Genomic DNA, 13,986 nt, shown 5'->3' with positions numbered 1-13,986 from the left:
ATTTTCTGTTGTACCTAGCAAAGAAGATAATTTCCTGTTGGTGGGAACAGCAGATGGAAAGCTTGCTGTTTTTAAGGATACAACAGTAAAGGTAAACTTGACTTTCATCAAAATACAGCAAGCCTTGTGTGTAAATACTTAAAAACATTTCACGAAGTATGATTCAATCCATGTCATGGGATTTTTTTTCACAACTTGAATCAAAGTTTTGATTCAACTTCATTCACAGCTTTGCTTTCCTTAAAAAAATTCTCAAATGTACTGTTGTATCCCAAATCCATTCCATGTTTCCTGTGACTGTATATTTGAGCACCTTTCATCTTATTTCTGGTTTTCTACAATTTTACAATAGCCTTAATAAAAGTTACAAATTATATCCTATGTGACCCTGTAACAGTGATAAACTACCTTTTTGTATTTTTGTCATTTGTGTGCAGCTTTTGACCACACCATTCTGCTCCAATGCATTTCTGCCTTTGTCCAATTATGTGGGAGTGCCCTTATCTTGTTTCATTCTTATGCAACAACTTTTTTCTTATTCCAGACCAATCCAGAGAATCATCTGCAATGATTTTTTTCTTGTTACTCTCATATAGCTAACTACTGCAAAGCCTTAAGATATCTATCAAAACTCTTCCCTATTTCTTACCTACAAGCCACCCATTAATGACATTATCTAAAAACATAATGTCAGTTTGCACCAATACACATATCACCTCACTGCTACCTTTCTTGGTCCTGTGTCCCTATCTCCTCTGCTCTGATTTTCCAGGCTGTTCGTCCAACATCTAATATCAGATAAGCAGCACATTTCTCCAACTAAATTTTGAGAAGACAAAATCCACTGTCTTTCATTTTTCAGTTGCTGAAAATCTCATCCATTTGACTGTTGATTCTGAACTTTGCTCTGCTGGCCAGCTTGCCATCTTCCATTCCCACTAATATTGAATTCATCCAAAACTTCGCAGCCTGCATTCAGGAACAACTTTGCCCATTGTTCCTCTTATTGTGGAGCTACTTGGACCCACAGGCCTCAATTGAATATCTTCATCATTTTAAAATCCCTGCTTGTCCCTCCCCATTTCTGAATCACTGCTTTGTGCATACCAGATCTCTGAATTAATCCAATTTGACATGTTGTGCCTCCCTTGATGAACAATGTTCATCATTGTTGGTCAGGCCTTCAGTTGTGTAGAATCTAAACTCTGGAGTTCCCTTGCTAAAGTTCTTCTGCAAGTCTTTCTACACTCCCCTCTGCTCTCCTCTCACTTACTCCCTTCTCTTCCTTGCCTCTCTCCCTCATCTTTTACCACCTTTTCTGACACTTGTCCTAATACTCCTCCCATTTGAAGGCATCTTACTCAGTTTGCTTAGGACAAATCCTGTTCACTTTGATGGTGCAGTTGTATGTCTGCATGTATGTAGGTTCTTCATTTGAATGGTTTACAAAACCAGCAAAATTAATTGTGGTGTATTATACGTGCATTTTCAAAGAGGTCTTGTGGCCTCCAAATATGTGAATCCAAGGATACTCAAGCAAAATCTTTGAACCTGTGTGATCCTAAACTTAAAGCAACACACATAGTAATTAGTGTTTTATTCTGATCTGACAGTACCAAGATGGCGCACCCCTGAAGGTTGTGGATATTGGTGACATCAGTACTCCTTTGGTATGCTTGAGCATATCACTCTCTTCAGAACAGATAGGTTTTTGGGCAACCTGTGGAACAAAGATCATATCACTTAGCAGCAATTTTACAGTTCAGAAGGTGATAGACACAAAGACAAGGACACTGTAAGTTATTAGACTCTTTGGTTTGTTTTGGCGATTTTGCTCTTATTTTAGCATAAATTTAGCATGTTTTGGTTTACATAGAATTATATAAGATGATTATTTTCAGTGGCCTTTTTCATAAAAATTTAAATGAATTGTTAAAATATTGCAATTTTGTCATCTGTATGTGATGGTTGTCATCTTGCCCTATTACTGTAGCTTCCAAAATGAATCTGTTTCTCATAAGTTTAACTTTTCTTTTGTTTTTTAATTGATTCACTTCTTATTTGAAAGTTTGATCATAAAATGTAACAGAACTAGGTGAAGGATAATAACTATTCTGCTGACTTATTTTAATTTATTTTACACACATGTTGAAGAAAAGAATGCCAATTAAGACTATCCTTTTCGGAAGAGTTTCAAATTGCTAGACATTTACCTTTCAACCAACTTGACTGTTATTGTTAATGAGAATATTCTGAAGCTCCGGTACTTTGACAGAGATGAAGTAGGGTGGCACGGTGGCATAGTGGTTAGCACTGCTGCCTCACAGCGCCAGAGACTCGGGTTCAATTCCTGCCTCGGGCTACTGTCTGTGTGGAGTTTGCACATTTTCCCCGTGTCTGCGTGGGTTTCCTCCGCGTGCTCTGGTTTCTTCCCACAGTCAAAAAAAAATGTGCAGTTTAGGTGAATTGGCCATGCTAAATTGCTTGTAGTGTTAGGTGTAGGGGAATGGGTTTGGGTGGATTGCTCTTCGGAGGGTTGGTGTGGACTTGTTGGGCTGAAGGGCCTGTTTCCACACTGTAAGTAATCTATTTTTTGTTCCTTTGTGACTAATGATATGTGACTATGGATGGGGTTATATTTTGAGGTTAGCATCACTTTAAAGTTGCTACAGGATTAAATCCTTACTTGTTTTGCAGTTGAATAAAGTCTTTGGACTCCAACAGTTTCAAAGTACAAAAGTTGGAAAGCAGGATGCTATTTTTACAAACTAGAGAGAGAATGACAGTTATATTTTGACTAACGAAGCAGAAGCTTGTCAGGAAATTTTCTGAATCACTGGACCTACCTCAACAATATATACCCTGAATTCTGCAATTTTCGTGCATCACTGTATTCCAGCCCTTTAGATATGAAGGCCAGTATTCCATTAGCCTTCTTGACTATAATCTGCATCTGTTAGAGGCAGTTTAAAAAGCTGTGCACTTGAACTTCCCCCAACCTCGATGGACGTCCATTATATTTAACTTCGTGCATTTTTAAAAATACCCTTATCTATACCTTTTTTGTCAGATAAAGATAACCTAACACTTGCTTATTAAAATCCATCTATCACAGCTTTACCCATTCACCTGATCTATCAATAAGCTGTTGTAATTTTATGCTGTTGTCAACATTGTCTCCAATGAAGGCCAATTTTGTGTCATTAGCAAAAGTGGATATTTGACTTTTATTGGCATTATCCAAGTCGTTACTGAATATTGTTAGTAATTGAGGCCCCAGTACAGATCTCTGAAGGACACCACTGATCACATCTTGCCAATTTTTATACTTATCCATAATACCTATTTTCTGTTTTCTGCCATTCAACCGATTTCCTATCCATGTCAGTAATTTGCCCTCAATTCCATGGGCTTTCACCTTAGCTAAAAGTTTTCTGGAAATCCATATAAACAGCATCCGTAGACTTGCCTCTGTCTACCGCTTTGCCATCTCTTCAGGAAACTGAGGTTTATCGGGCATTAATATCCTTCATGGATCTGTGATAGGAGATCTCAATTATCTGTAAGAATAAAAGGGTGGTTAGGCTAGTGGATTTTACCTTTCCAAACATAGACTGGGACTGCCATAGTGTTAAGGGTTTAGTTGGAGAGGAATTTGTTAAGTGTGTACAAGAACATTTTCCGATTCAGAATGTGGATGTACTAGAGAAGGTGCAAAACTTGACCTATTCTTGGGAAGTAAGGCAGGACAGGTGACTGAGGTGTCAGTGGGGGAGTACTGTGGGGCCAGTGACCATAATTCTATTAGTGTTAAAATAGTGATGGAAAAGGATAGAGCAGGTCTAAAAGTTAAAGTCCTAAATTGGCGAAAGGCCAATTTTGATGGTATTAGGCAAGAACTTTCAAAAGCTGATTGGGCGCAGATGTTCGCAGGTAAAGGAACGGCTGGAAAATGGGAAGTTCTCAGAAATGAGATAACAAGAATCCAGAGAAAGTATATTCTTGTTAGGGTGAAAGGAAAGGCTGGTAGGTACAGGGAATGATGGATGACTAAAGAAATTGAGGGTTTAGTTAAGAAAAAGAAGGAAGCATATGTCAGGTATAGACAGGAGAGATCAAGTGAACCCTGAGAAGAGTATAAAGGCAATACGGGTATATTTAAGAAAGAAATTAGGAGGGCAGAAAGAGGACATAAGATAGCTTTGGCAAATAGAATTAAGGAGAATCTAAAGGATTTTTACAAATACATTTAAGGTCAAAATGGTAACTAGGGAGAGAATAGGGCCCCTCAAAGATCAGCAAGATGTCCTTTGTGTGGAGCCGCAGGAAATGGGGAGATACTAAATGTGTATTTTGCATCAATATTTACTGTGGAAAAGGACATAGATATAGACTGTAGGGAAATAGATGGTGACATCTTGAAAAATGTCCAGATTACAGAGGAGGAAGTGCTGGATTTCTTGAAACGCATAAAAGTGGATAAATCCCCAAGACCTGATCAGATATACCCTAGAACTCTGTAAGAAGCTAGGCAAGTGATTGCTGGGCCTCTTACTGGAAGTTGGCAAACATGGTGCCAGTGTTTAAGAAAGGTGGAAAGGACAAGCCAGGGAACTATAAACCAGTGAGCTTGACGTTGGTGGTGGACAAGTTATTGGAGAGAGTCCTGAGGGATAGAACGTACATGTATTTGGAAAGACAAGGACTGATTTAGGGATAGTCAAAATGGCTTTATGGGTGGAAAACATGTCACACCAACTTGATTGAGTTTTTTGAAGAAGTAACAAGAGGATTGATGAGGGCAGAGTGGTTGATGTGATCTGTATCGACTTCAGTAAGGCATTTGACAAACTTCCCCATAGGACACTGGTTAGCAAGGTTAGATTTTATGGAATACAGGGAGAACTAGCCATTTGGATACAGAACTGGCTCAAAGGTTGAAGACAGTGGCTGGTGGTGTTCTTCAGACTGGAGGCCTGTGACCAGTGGAGTGCCACAAGGATCAGTGCTGGGTCCACTATTTTTTGTCATTTATACAAATGATTTGGATGTGAATATAAGACGTATAGTTAGTAAATTTGCAGATGACACCAAAATTGGACAGTGAAGATAATTACCTCTGATTACAACGGGATCTTGACCAGATGGGCCAATGGGCTGAGAAGTGGCAGATGGAGTTTAATTTAGATAAATGTGAGGGTGCTGCATTTTGGGAAAGCAAATCTTTGCAGGACTTATACACTGAATGGTAAGGTCCTAGGGAGTGTTGCTGAACAAAGAGACCTTGGAGTGCAGGTTCATAGCTTCTTGAAAATGGTGTCACAGGTAGATCTGACAGTGAAGGAGGCGTTTGGTATGCTTTCCTTTATTGGTCAGAGTATTGTGTACAGGAGTTGGGAGGTCATGTTCCAGCTGTACAGGACATTGGTTAGGCCACTGTTGGAATATTGCATGTAATTCTGGTCTCCTTCGTATCGGAAAGATGTTGTGAAACTTGAAAGAATTCAGAAAACATTTACAAGCATGTTGCCAGGGTTGGAGGTGAGCTATAGGAAGAGCTTGAATAGGCTGGGGCTGATTTCCCTGGAGTGTTGGAGGCTGAGGGGTGACCTTATAGAGGTTTATAAAATTATGAGGGGCATGGATCGGATAAATAGACAAAGTCTTTTCCCTGAAGTGGGGGAGTCCAGAACTAGAGGGCACAGGTTTAGGGTGAGATGAGAAAGATATAGAGTCATAGAGATGTACAGCATGGAAACAGACCCTTCAGTCCAACCTGTCCATGCCGACCAGATATCCCAACCCAATCTAGTCCCACCTGCCAGCACCCGGCCCATATCCCTCCAAACCCTTCCTATTCATATACCCATCCAGATGCCTTTTAAATGTTGCAATTGTACCAGCCCCCACCACTTTCTCTGGCAGCTCATTCCATACACGTACCACCCTCTGTGTGAAAATGTTGCCCCTTGGGTCTCTTTTATATGTTTCCCCTCTCACCCTAAACCTATGCCCTCTAGCAACGTTAGATCACATGAAATACAGGGAGAACTAGCCATTTTGGATACAGAACTGGCTCGATGGTAAAACAATGTTAAAAATCACACATCACCAGGTTATAATTCAACAGGTTTATTTCGAAGCACTAGCTTTCGGAGTACTGTACCTTCATCAGGTAGCTGTCACCAGCTCCTCCACATCGAACATAGAAGACAGAGGGTAGTGGTGGAGGATTGCTTTTCAGTCTGGAGGTTTGTGACCAGCAGTGCTTCACAAGGATCAGTGCTGGGTCCATTGCTCTTTGTCTTTTATATGCAAGATTTGGATGTGAACTTAGGCGGTATGGTTGGTAAGTTTGCAGATGACACCAAAATTGGTGGTGTAGTGGACACTGAAGAAATCTGCCTCAGAGTGCAATGGGATCTTGATCAGATGGGCCAATGGGCTGAGGAGTGGCAGATGGAGTTTAATTTAGATAAATGTGCGAGGCTGCATTTTGGAAAGGCAAATCAGGACAGGGCTTATGCATTTAATGGTAAGGTTCTGGGGACTGTTGCTGAACAAAGAGACCTTGGAGTGCAGGTCCATAGTTCCTTGAAAGTATAGTCGCAGATAGACAGGATAGTGAGAAAGTGTTTGGTATGCTTGCCTTTACTGGTCAGGTTAAAAATCACACAAAACCTGCTCCACAGCCACCTGATGAAGGAGCAGTGATCTGAAAGCTAGTACTTCCAAATAGACCTTTTTGGACTATAATCTGGTGTTGCGTGATTTTTAACTTGTCCACTCCAGTCCAACACTGGCACTTCCACGTCATGACTTTATTGGTCAATGCATTGAGTATAGGAGTTGGGAGGTTGTGTTATGACAGTACAGGACATTGCTAAGGCCACTTTTGGAACACTGCATTCAATTGTAGCCTCCTTGTTATAGGAAGGATGTTGTGAAATTTGAAAGGATTCAGAAAAGATTTTCAGGGATGTTGTCAACTCTCTGTTGAGCTACAGGGAGAGGCTGAATAGGCTGGGGATATTTTCCCTGTAGCATTGGAGGCTGAGGGGTGATCTTATGCAAGTTGATAAAATCATAGGGGGTATTAATGGGTGACTAGACAAGGTCTTTTTCCCCAGGGTAGTCGAGCCCAAAACTAGAGGGCATAGATCTAAGGTGGGAGGGATTTAAAAGGACCCTAAGGGGTAACATTTTCATGCAGAGGGTGATGTGTGTATTGAATGAGCTGCCAGAGGAAGTGGTGGAGACTGGTACAATTACAACATTTAAAAGGCATCTGTATAGATGCATAAATAGGAAAGGTTTATGGGCCAAATGCTGGCAAATGGGACTAGATTTATTTAGGATATCTGGTTGGCGTGGACAAGTTAGACTGAAGGGTCTGTTTCCATGTTGTACAGCTCTGTGACTAGGACTAGAATTGATTAGAATTTCAAAATAAGTACTGTATATATTCGAGACATAGTGAAATTTTTTTAACTACTTTTTAAGGTTAAATTTATGGTGTCGACTATTACATGGATACAACTTTTGAGGGGCTGAATTTCATGCCCATCAAAATTCATACTGTATCATTAGCAGAAGCCCAATTGATCTCTAAACAAATAAAGAAAACAAAATTAATTACGGTAAATCTGAAAACCCAGAGTGGAACACAACAGCCAGCGGACTGGAAGACTGGAAAGCTGGAGCAGGACGTGACAGTTGACACATTTACTCATAAACATTGATCTATTAACTATGAACAACTACAGTCAACTTTAACATGCGATAGATGGAAAATTCCTTGTTATTTGGCCAAAGATGTGGGGTCAACCTTTACATGAGATCGACTATTACTCAAGTACATACGGTAATCCTGAGTAGATTCCTTAAGTTTTCAATCAAATTGTGAATACTTAACCTACAACTAACTCAGTTTGGGTTTTGAAAGTCAGCCAAGCTTCCACATGACATGGTAGTACCAGGGAAATATTGACAAAGATCTCTCTCGAAATTGCACAACCAGATGCTATTTTAATTTTTAACCCATATCTGCAAGCACTCAATAATAAAAGTCATAGTCTTTTTTTCCCAAGTTTGAAATGCAGGGCATTCACAAAGCTTCAGGTGACGACAGATATTTATATATGCAGTTTTCAAAGAGCCCAGCAGAGTTCATGTTCTCAGCTGCTGTGAATCGTGGAATACTATATTTTTACCCGATGTCAATAATTGGGTCTTGGAAATCAGGGTGTGCAGTGTTGTATCCACAGATCACATCCTATTTTAAGGATCCATGGTATCTTCCAAACTCCGTGAAGAGCCAGCCTCAATTTTCACCAATGTTCGAGCGTCAAATTTGTAAATATTTAAATCTTTGGATACATAATTGTATCGGTCTGAGATACATAATTTCCTTAACTCTTAGACTAGCTATTTACTGAGTACAGTTGGAATAAATTATGATTATTCATTCTTCTGTTTCTCCTATTTTTGCAGAAGCCAGAAGTATTACAGTGATGGAAATATTATCACCATGGTGATTGATAAATACATTTATCTGGCAAAGAAGGATAGCCATGTTGTTGAACTTTGGGACAAGAAGTCGTACAAAATGACTATGTCAATTGATTGTGCTTCTATTCTTAAGTAAGTATTTATCTGATTTCAATTAGCTCAAAATGTTAGAGGAGAAACCATGTTCTGGCAATTATTTAAATGCCAGTGTCCTTCAATTTTGATGTGGAAGTGGATTTTCAATTCATTCATGAAACATTGCCACTGTTGGTAAGACCAACATTCATTACTAATCCCCACTTATTATTGAGAAGTTAGTGGTGTGCCATCTCCTTTAAGAAATACAATTGTATGATGAAAAGGCCTCACACTGTTCATTCTCTGATCTTTTACTAGCAACTAATGCTGCAGTTAATGCTCACAAACTTTTTTTTATAATTTATATTGTATCAGTTGAAGGAATGATTTTTAAATTGCAGAAATTATTTGTAAAAATTAACTTGCCATTTTGATGTCACTGCTTTGCATCAAATAGCGATTGTTAAAAGTTGTAGAGTTATCCAACACGGAAACAGACCCTATGTTTTAACTCGTCTGCGCTGACCAGACATCCCAATCTGACCTCGTCCCATTTGGCTCATATCCCTCTAAACCCTTCCTAATCATGTACCCATCTAGATGGCTTTTAAATGTTGTAATTGTACCTGTTTGCACCACTTTCCCAGGCAGCTCGTTCCATACATGCATGAAAATGTTACCTCTCAGGTCCTTTTTTCAAATCTTTCCCCTCTCAAAACCTATGCCCTCTAGTTTTGGACTCCTCTACCCTAGGAAAAAGAGGTCACTTGCCTATGGCTATTCACCCTATCCATACTCCTCATGATTTTATAAACTTCTGTAAGGTCACACTTCAGCCTCCAATGTTCCAGAGAAAATAACCCCAGGCTTTTCAGCCTCTTACTATAACTCAAATACTCGAGTCCTGGGGGCAACCTCCTTTGAATCTTTTCAGCACTATCTCAAGTTTAACAACATCTTTCTTTTAGAAAATCTACCAAAATTGTATGCACTATTCTAAAAGTGACCTCACCAATGTCATGTATAGTGGCAACATGAAATCCCAACTCCCATACTAAATACACATGTACCAAAGCTGTATTCACCACCCTATATACCTGCAACTCCACTTTTAAGGAACTATGCACCTGTACCACCACAACTCTTTGTTCGGCAGTGCCTGCCAGGGCCATTAGCTGTATAAGTCCTGCTCTGGTTTGACATAACAAAATGTAATCATACCTCATTTATTTAGGTTAAACTCCATTTGCCAATCTTTGGACCATTGGTCCATCTGATCATGTCCCGTTGTGTTCTTGTGTGAAGATCTCCTTCACGGTAGACAACATCACTTATTTTGATGTTATCTGCCAACTCACTAACCATGCTATATTCACATTCAAAACATTTGTATAATTGACGAAAAGCAGTGGACCCAGCACAGATCCTTGTGGCACACCACCGGCCACAGGCCTGTAGTCCAGTGGTTCTGTACCACCACTTTCTGTCTCCTACCTTCAGGCCAATTTCGTATCCAATTGTCTAGGTCCTGCTGGATCCCGTATGATCTAACCTTACTAATCAGTCTACCATGCGGCACCTTGTGGAACACTTTACTGAAATCCATATAGACAACTACCATTCTGCCTTCAATAGTCTTATCTCTTCAAAAAAGCTCAATCAATCTAATCAGACATGATTTCCCATGCACAAAGCCATGTTGACCATCCCTAATCAGTCCTTGCCTTTCCAAATGCATTGAAATCCTGTCTCTCAGAACCCCCTCCAACAACTTCACCACCACAGATGTCAAGTTCAGCAGTCTATGGTTCCCTAAGTTTTCCTTCCAATCTTAAATGATGGCACCATGTGAACCATCCTCCAGACTTCTCAGCAAGGGGGCCAGCCTTCGCTTCCCACAAATGTCTGAGAAACACATGATCTGGTCCTGGGAATTTATCTACCTTTTTGCATTTTAAGCCCACCAGAACCACCTCTTTTGTAATATGAACTCTTTCATACTCATCATAAGTAGAAAATCTAGTACAAATCATTTTCCTATAACTTAATTTCACTATTTAAGTGAAAGATTTTCTTGCTGTGCTGCCGTCCACTTCACAATATTTTTTAACAGTCTGCTTTTGTCCACGTTCATTATTTTGGTAGAGGGAATAAATCGTAGAAGTATGCCAACATGAAACTTTGTGTATGAGCACTGGTAGAAGAGTTGAGTGCAAAGCGTCAAAATAACATGATTTCATTTAGAATCTTGTCATCAGAATCACAATAATAGGTGGTTTAATTATTTTTCAGTTCAGTATTCTAATTTTCATTAACTTGCTAAGTTGCCCTAAAGAAGGAACACATTTATTTTTCATAAATGCATTGTAAAATAAAATAATCATAATTTTCCTAGGAATGAGACATATTCAGCTAGAGTGAAAGCATTTCATCTTCAGAAGGCAAGTGCCCTTTGGATTGGAACAGGAGGGGGTGATGTCATATTATTAGATCTTTCCACTCATCAGCCCATTCGGGTCATTGAGAAATTCTGTCATTCTATCAGAAGTATGGTGGCAGCACAAATCGGTAAGGTTTTGAGCCTGATTTCAAACATTGAATCATGGATTACTTCAAAGCATTTTTCTAAAAAAAAACTGCTTAATTTTATAAAAATAATCCCGTAAATGCAACTTTTGTTTACTTAGGAACAATTTTTTTTTCCAAATGTTATTGTAAGATGATAGTTGTCACAATAGGTGAAAAAAAGTAGGTGAAAAAGCATGTCTCAAGTTTTCCAGGGTGATCACTGTTTACAACTGATTCTTGGTGACTGTTTTGATGGGGTATAATGTTAATTTCTGTTCTAGTGCTCTCAATTATTAATATTTTGTTATGTTAACAATTATCTTTATATATGCACCTGGAATCTCTGCACTATTCTTACTATGTAATAGAATAGATGCTTTTGTAAAAGAATAATCATGAATTTCTGCTGGAGGTTCTTCTGCTAGTGATACTTCAATCTCCTCCAAGAATTAAATTGATGTTTACCTGGATAGCGTCCATATTAACATTTGAGCATCGGAACTTAAAATAAAAAATACCAATGAGAAGCTTGTGCAAATTTTAAATGAATAAATATCAATTTCAAATTACAAATCAATGCATTACTTTTAATAAAAGATTGAGATTGTTTGTCCTTTTATTGCTGCTAAGCACATTTCTTTAATTCTGTGTTTTAGAGAAGGGATACCTTCATACTGTCATACTGATCCTAGGAAATGTCTGTATAGATTCCAGTGGAAACAACAAACAACAGAGTGGTATGGTTAATTTTCTGAATATTTTGTTGTAATAGTTTGAAAAATAAACAGCATTATAATTTTAATAATTAATTTTGTCTGCACACCTACAATTGTATAATTAAGTGAAGATTTTCACCTGAGTTATTGAATTACTTTACACAATTGTTTTTAAAAAAACAAATAATTAATTCTACATAAAAATGTTCTACTTTCACTTTTATTTATTGTAGGACACAATGCAACTTCATCTTGTGTAAAGGTTAAACCTTTTCACACATAAACCCTCTCACCTTGTTTCTTGAAATTAATAATTGAAATTTGATGTTACAGAATTGCAATCACAGCTGTTCATTTGGGACTTGAACCTTCCATATGAGATCCAAAGCCTGAAGAAGCACACAGATATGAGAAGAGAAATAACGGAAAAAATGAGAACTGGTTCTTTGGAATGAGTACACATGGACAAATAAATATGTATATATTTTCTTAATTAATTTAAAGTTTTGGGTTCATTGAAAATATGAAGTGGTAAACCTAACATACACAAAAGAATTTTTAAATATGGGATATTGCACAAAATGGAGCTAAATTACCTCCTGTATTTATCCTCTTGAGAAAACTCCCTCCATGGAGATTTAAACTAGTCATATATTTTTGTAACTTGACATGCGGTTAGTTTAAATTTTTAGATCCTTGAACTTTTGCACTTGTAATATTGCAATAATATAAATAAATTTACAGTTTGGATACTAACCTGAATGATTTGCCAGTGCAGTGTGTTGCTGGGAGTGTTTTGAAGTTAATGATTGATACGTCATTAACCACACTGGAAGTTATTTAGATTAGATAAGTTTCCCTACAGTGTGGAAACAGGCCCTTCGGCCCAACCAGTCCACACTGACCCTCCAAAGAGCAACCCATCCAGACCCACCTCCCTCCCACCAATGCACCTAGCACTATGGACAATTTAGCGTGGCCAATTCACCTGACCTGCACATCTTTGGACTGTGGGAGGAAACCAGAGTACCCGGAGAAACCCACGCAGACACGGGGAGAATGTGCAAACTCCACACAGACAGTCCCCCGAGGCTGGAATTGAACCTGGGACCCTGGTGCTGTGAGGCAGCAGTGCTAACCACTGAGCCACTGTTATGCCTTGAAGTGCTGACAGTATAAGATAATTGATCTTTGGATCTGAGACCAAACGCAGTAAGGGATTGCCAAGGTAGAATTTGTATCTGGATTAGTGGTGCTGGAAGAGCACAGCAGTTCAGGCAGCATCCAAGTAGCTTTGAAATCGACGTTTCGGGCAAAAGCCCTTCATCAGGAATAAAGTGAGCCTGAAGCATGGAGAGATAAGCTAGAGGAGGGTGGGGGTGGGGAGAAAGTAGCATAGAGTACAATGGGTGAGTGGGGGAGGGGATGAAGGTGATAGGTCAAGGAAGAGAGGGTGGAGTGGATAGGTGGAAAAGAAGATAGGCAGGTAGGACAAGTCCGGACAAGTCAAGGGGACAGTTACTGAGCTGGAAGTTTAGAACTAGAATGAGGTTGGGGAATGGGAAATGAGGAAACTGTTGAAGTCCACATTGATGCCCTGGGGTTGAAGTATTCCAAGGCGGAAGATGAGGCGTTCTTCCTCCAGGTGTCTGGTGGTAAGGGAGCGGCGGTGAAGGAGGCCCAGGACCTCCATGTCCTCAGCAGAGAGGGAGGGGGAGTTGAAATGTTGGGCCACGGGGCGGTGTGGTTGATTGGTGCGGGTATCCCGGAGATGTTCCCTAAAGCGCTCTGCTAGGAGGCGCCCAGTCTCCCCAGTGTAGAGGAGACCGCATCGGGTGCAACGGATACAATAAATGATATTAGTGGATGTGCAAGTAAAACTTTGATGGATGTGGAAGGCTCCTTTAGGGCCTTGGATAGAGGTGAGGGAGGAGGTGTGGGCGCAGGTTTTACAGCCCCTGCGGTGGCAGGGGAAAGTGCCAGGATTGGAGGGTGGGTTGTTTGGGGGCGTGGACCTGACCAGGTAGTCATGGAGGGAACGGTCTTTGCGGAAGGCGGAAACGGGTGGGGAGGGAAATATATCCCTGGTAGTGGGGTCTTTTTGGAGGTGGCG

At 39.7% G+C, this 13,986-nt stretch overlaps 1 protein-coding gene across 1 annotated transcript in view; it reads left to right on the top strand.

Annotated features, from left to right (window-relative positions):
- The window catches only part of lrrk2 (leucine-rich repeat kinase 2), a 152,884-nt gene extending 140,315 nt beyond the window's left edge, over positions 1-12,569 (top strand). Inside the window, exons 46-51 of the mRNA XM_072562122.1 lie at positions 19-91; positions 1,614-1,795; positions 8,494-8,643; positions 10,985-11,157; positions 11,814-11,894; positions 12,207-12,569. Of these exons, the coding sequence (XP_072418223.1) occupies positions 19-91; positions 1,614-1,795; positions 8,494-8,643; positions 10,985-11,157; positions 11,814-11,894; positions 12,207-12,328 (781 nt within the window). The 3' untranslated portion in view covers positions 12,329-12,569. The remainder of the gene's footprint in view (positions 1-18; positions 92-1,613; positions 1,796-8,493; positions 8,644-10,984; positions 11,158-11,813; positions 11,895-12,206) is intronic.
- The last annotated feature ends 1,417 nt before the right edge of the window (positions 12,570-13,986 follow it).

Source organism: Chiloscyllium punctatum, chromosome 44 (assembly GCF_047496795.1).
Source record: "Chiloscyllium punctatum isolate Juve2018m chromosome 44, sChiPun1.3, whole genome shotgun sequence".
In the NCBI taxonomy this organism is placed as follows: domain Eukaryota; kingdom Metazoa; phylum Chordata; class Chondrichthyes; order Orectolobiformes; family Hemiscylliidae; genus Chiloscyllium; species Chiloscyllium punctatum.
Note: the sequence above shows the minus strand (reverse complement) of the source record. Positions and strands in the feature narration are given on the sequence as shown.